The sequence below is a fragment of the Condylura cristata genome, unplaced genomic scaffold (genome assembly GCF_000260355.1).
Source record: "Condylura cristata isolate star-nosed mole 26May11 unplaced genomic scaffold, ConCri1.0 scaffold00042, whole genome shotgun sequence".
Lineage (NCBI taxonomy): Eukaryota > Metazoa > Chordata > Mammalia > Eulipotyphla > Talpidae > Condylura > Condylura cristata.
Genome location: NW_004567143.1, coordinates 4,019,644 through 4,022,992, shown reverse-complemented (window position 1 = coordinate 4,022,992; position 3,349 = coordinate 4,019,644). Strand labels below are relative to the sequence as shown.

The 3,349-nt window shown below is 64.1% G+C and overlaps 1 protein-coding gene across 1 annotated transcript in view; it reads right to left on the bottom strand.

Annotated features, from left to right (window-relative positions):
- Positions 1-3,349, bottom strand: part of REPIN1 (replication initiator 1) — a gene marked incomplete at its 3' end in the record, with an annotated part of 27,592 nt that overhangs the window by 21,218 nt on the left and 3,025 nt on the right. Inside the window, exons 3-4 of the mRNA XM_012733855.1 lie at positions 3,245-3,349; positions 7-120 (exon numbers count right to left, since the gene is read on the bottom strand). Coding sequence (XP_012589309.1) covers positions 7-120; positions 3,245-3,349 — 219 coding nt within the window. The remainder of the gene's footprint in view (positions 1-6; positions 121-3,244) is intronic.

Genomic DNA, 3,349 nt, shown 5'->3' with positions numbered 1-3,349 from the left:
GAAGGCCTTGCCGCAGTCGGGGCACACGTAGGGCTTCTCGCCGGTGTGGATGCGCCGGTGCGCGGCCAGGTAGGGCTTGTGGCGGAAGGCCTTGCCGCAGTCCGGGCACACGAAGGGCCGCTCGGGCGCGTGGTCGCCTTTGCCCCTCCTGATGGGCAGAAGACGCTCCTGGCTCATTGAAACACCTCACACCTCGGAGCGCACAGCTCCCCACGCAGGTGCCACAGCAGCCGGGGAGCCGCCCTGGGACCTGGGGCTGATGCCACAGAAGCTGGGCCGCTGCAGGCCCCGCACCTCACCTTCCAGAGGCCAGTCAGGCTGCCTCGGAGCCTTGGCCTGCCGGCTCCCGCCCGAATACCACGAACCTGGGTGTCAAGAGTATAGATTTTACCACTGACTTCGTGCGCAGTTCTTACGAGAGATTTTTCTGCCTCTGAAGTCCACCTTATTCATCTGGAAAGAGTGACGTGACTTCCTAGTTATATACCTCCCTGGGGTTGCAGGACCCTGATTAGAGAAACACCTGCCCAGGGCCTGCTCAGGTGAGCTGTGCAGGGTGCTGAGGAAGCGGAGCCTGGGACAGACAGCCCGAGGCCGTCAGCTCTGCAAAGCCTCACCTCACTGGGGAGGTAACCAGTACTCTGACCTCAGACCTGTCACTGCTGAGAGTGGGCAAGTCCTCTCCACCCTCGGGCTGGGGTCTGCCCCAGCGAGTGGAGTGTGCAGACCTGGAGTGTGCAGACCGGATGTCATGACCAGGGGCAATTCAAAGGCAGAAAGAATGAAGCACGTCTGGGAGCCGTTTCCATTAAGCAAAAAACAAAAGGGGGCGGGCGGGGGAGGCTGCACATGTATGTTTGCAAATGCAGGGGACAGACGTCCGGAAGGCGCCCTCAAAGTCTTTCCATGCGTAAAGAGAAAAGACGTGGGGAGGAGGGGGAGAAGAGGAAGAACTTCCCAGTTTTCAAAAAGCTAAATATGTCCACCATGTCTAGTGCTCTTGAAAAGCGGCCCTGGACTGTCCAGGCTGACGGGTCAGCACGTGCCGTGCTGAGCAAGGACTTGGAAACCACCACCCAACCCCCGAGGGGCCCAGGAAGGCAGCCCTGAGGGCAGGTATGCTCCACGCCTGCTGTCGCAGCCCCTCGAGGCCACGGCTGCCCAGCATGGGCAGACAGCCCGGAGGACGGCCACGCACCGGCCAACCCCTTTGACGGTGGCAGCCAGATCCTCGGTCAGATGCCTTCTCCCTCATCCTCCCAGCACCCCAGACGTCTGCCCACCTCCCTGAAGCCCTGGGCTCCCTCCAGAGGTGTAGTTAAAGGAGGCTTTCTTGAGACTACGCCCCAGGCTCTGAAACGTAATTTGTGTCAACTACACAGGTTCTTAAGTGGCCCCGTCACCCCATAAACCAATAGAGGAAGCTTTGAAGCTGTCTGCTTCCCGCCTACACCGGCGAACCCCACCCACCGACTGCGCACTTGAGTCCACCTCTTCTCCCCAGGCTTCAGGCTCTCGCAAGGGGGGGGGGGGGCAGTGGTCTGATCTTCGTGAGCCCTCAGCCCTCACACCATGGAGCAGAGGACAGGTAGCTCACCTCCACCTGCAGCAGCCGCCCCCCCGATTCACCAGGCAAACTCAGGGCCATCAACAGCGTGGGCCGGAGCCGAGCCCGGAGATCACCGGCGTGACCTTGAGCAAGTGCTGCCGTCTGTCAAGGGCACCTGCCACACAGGAGTGCAGGCACCTTGCAAGGGGCGACTCTAAGACGAGTGACGGGCACGCCGGGCACTGGGCTAGCTGCCAGGGGCCGGCAGGCATTACCGGGACAGGCAGGAGAGGGGCCTGCCACCGCTGTCAGGACCAGGCTCACCGGGGTCCGAAACAGCCAGGGCCGGGAGCCCCCTGGGGAGCGTCACGGCGCCGTGGCAGACAGAGGGTCTGGCCTCTTCTCAGGCACCGGCTGGTCTGACTTGACCCCAGGAAGGCTGAGCCCCGAGAGAATGAGCCCCACTTCTCAGTATGCCTGGCCTCCCCAGGGAAGAACTGGAGGGGGGCTCAGAGGAACTAACGCCAGTGTACCTGACTGTTAGCAAGCCCCCAGCTAGGAGCACACTGTGCTGCTTGCCTGCAGCCGCCACAGCTGCCCGGGAGAAAGGAACACTGCCCAGCCGCCAGTCTAAAACCAAATCTTTATTCTCTAGTTGAAAAGGAGGGCGAGTGGGTGTTCTATTTAGTTCCAGAGAACAGAACAAGGCCCAACAGGTAGAAACCATAGGAAAGCAGATTCATTCATTATAAGGAAGAACTTCTAGCAATTAGAATGATCCTACAATAGAACCAGGGCCTTGGGAGGTGGGGACCCCGTCACCTGGGCGCTCAAGCAGAGGCGGGCATCTGGGCGCTAACGGTGTCGCGAAGGAAACACACCCCACACGCCCCTTCGCCCTACCCCCTCTCCACCGCAGGACGAGTCCCCGGGAGGGTAGGGGTGTTCAGAGAAAGCCTGCCAGGGCTGCTGAAGGCCGGGGCCCCAGCGCTGAGGGGTGGATGCAGCAAGGCAGACTGAGCGGCGCCCGGGCGGACCTCCAGGGAGCGGGTGCGCAGGGCGGAGCAGGAGAGGGTCTCCCGGCCCAGGAGCCTGAGCAGGGCAGGAAGAAGGGGACAGGTGCCAGGGGCAGCGGCTTCCTGCCCGAGCTGGAAAGGCCCAGGGGCTGCTGACCAGGCCAGCCGGCTCTCCCAGGCCCTCGCTCCACTCACCGAACACGACACCAGGCCGGCTTCCCGCCGGCCGAAGGGACTGCGGGCGGCCTCCCGGCGGCCGCACGGGTAAGAGCCCCCACCACTGGTGGCTCCGGGCAGCAAGCTCTGGCGGGCCGCGGTCCTACGGCTGCCTTTCCAGGGTGGACCACGCCAAGGGCGGGAGGCTGGGGTCCCCGCGCCCGGCCAGGGCTTCCCCTGACGGGGGCAGGCCTCCCTCTGTGCCAGGTGCTGGCGCCCAGCCCTTCCGGTCCCAGCCTGGCCGCCGCCCACGGCCACGGCCACGCGCATGCCCCCAGGCCTCCCGCGGTGCGCGCGCGGCCTGTCACACGTCGTGCTTCTTCTGGTGGGCCAGGAGCTTGTCCTCGTCGTCGAAGGTCTGGCCGCAGATGGCGCAGCAGAAGGCGCCGTCGCGGATGTGGCTCTTGCGGTGGGTGATGAGGTTGGACTTCTGGCTGAAGCTGCGCTCGCAGTCGGGGCAGGCGTAGGGGCGCTCGCCCGTGTGGATGCGCCGGTGGGACACCAGGTTGGACTTCTGGCTGAAGGCCTTGCCGCAGTCGGGGCACACGTAGGGCTTCTCGCCGGTGTG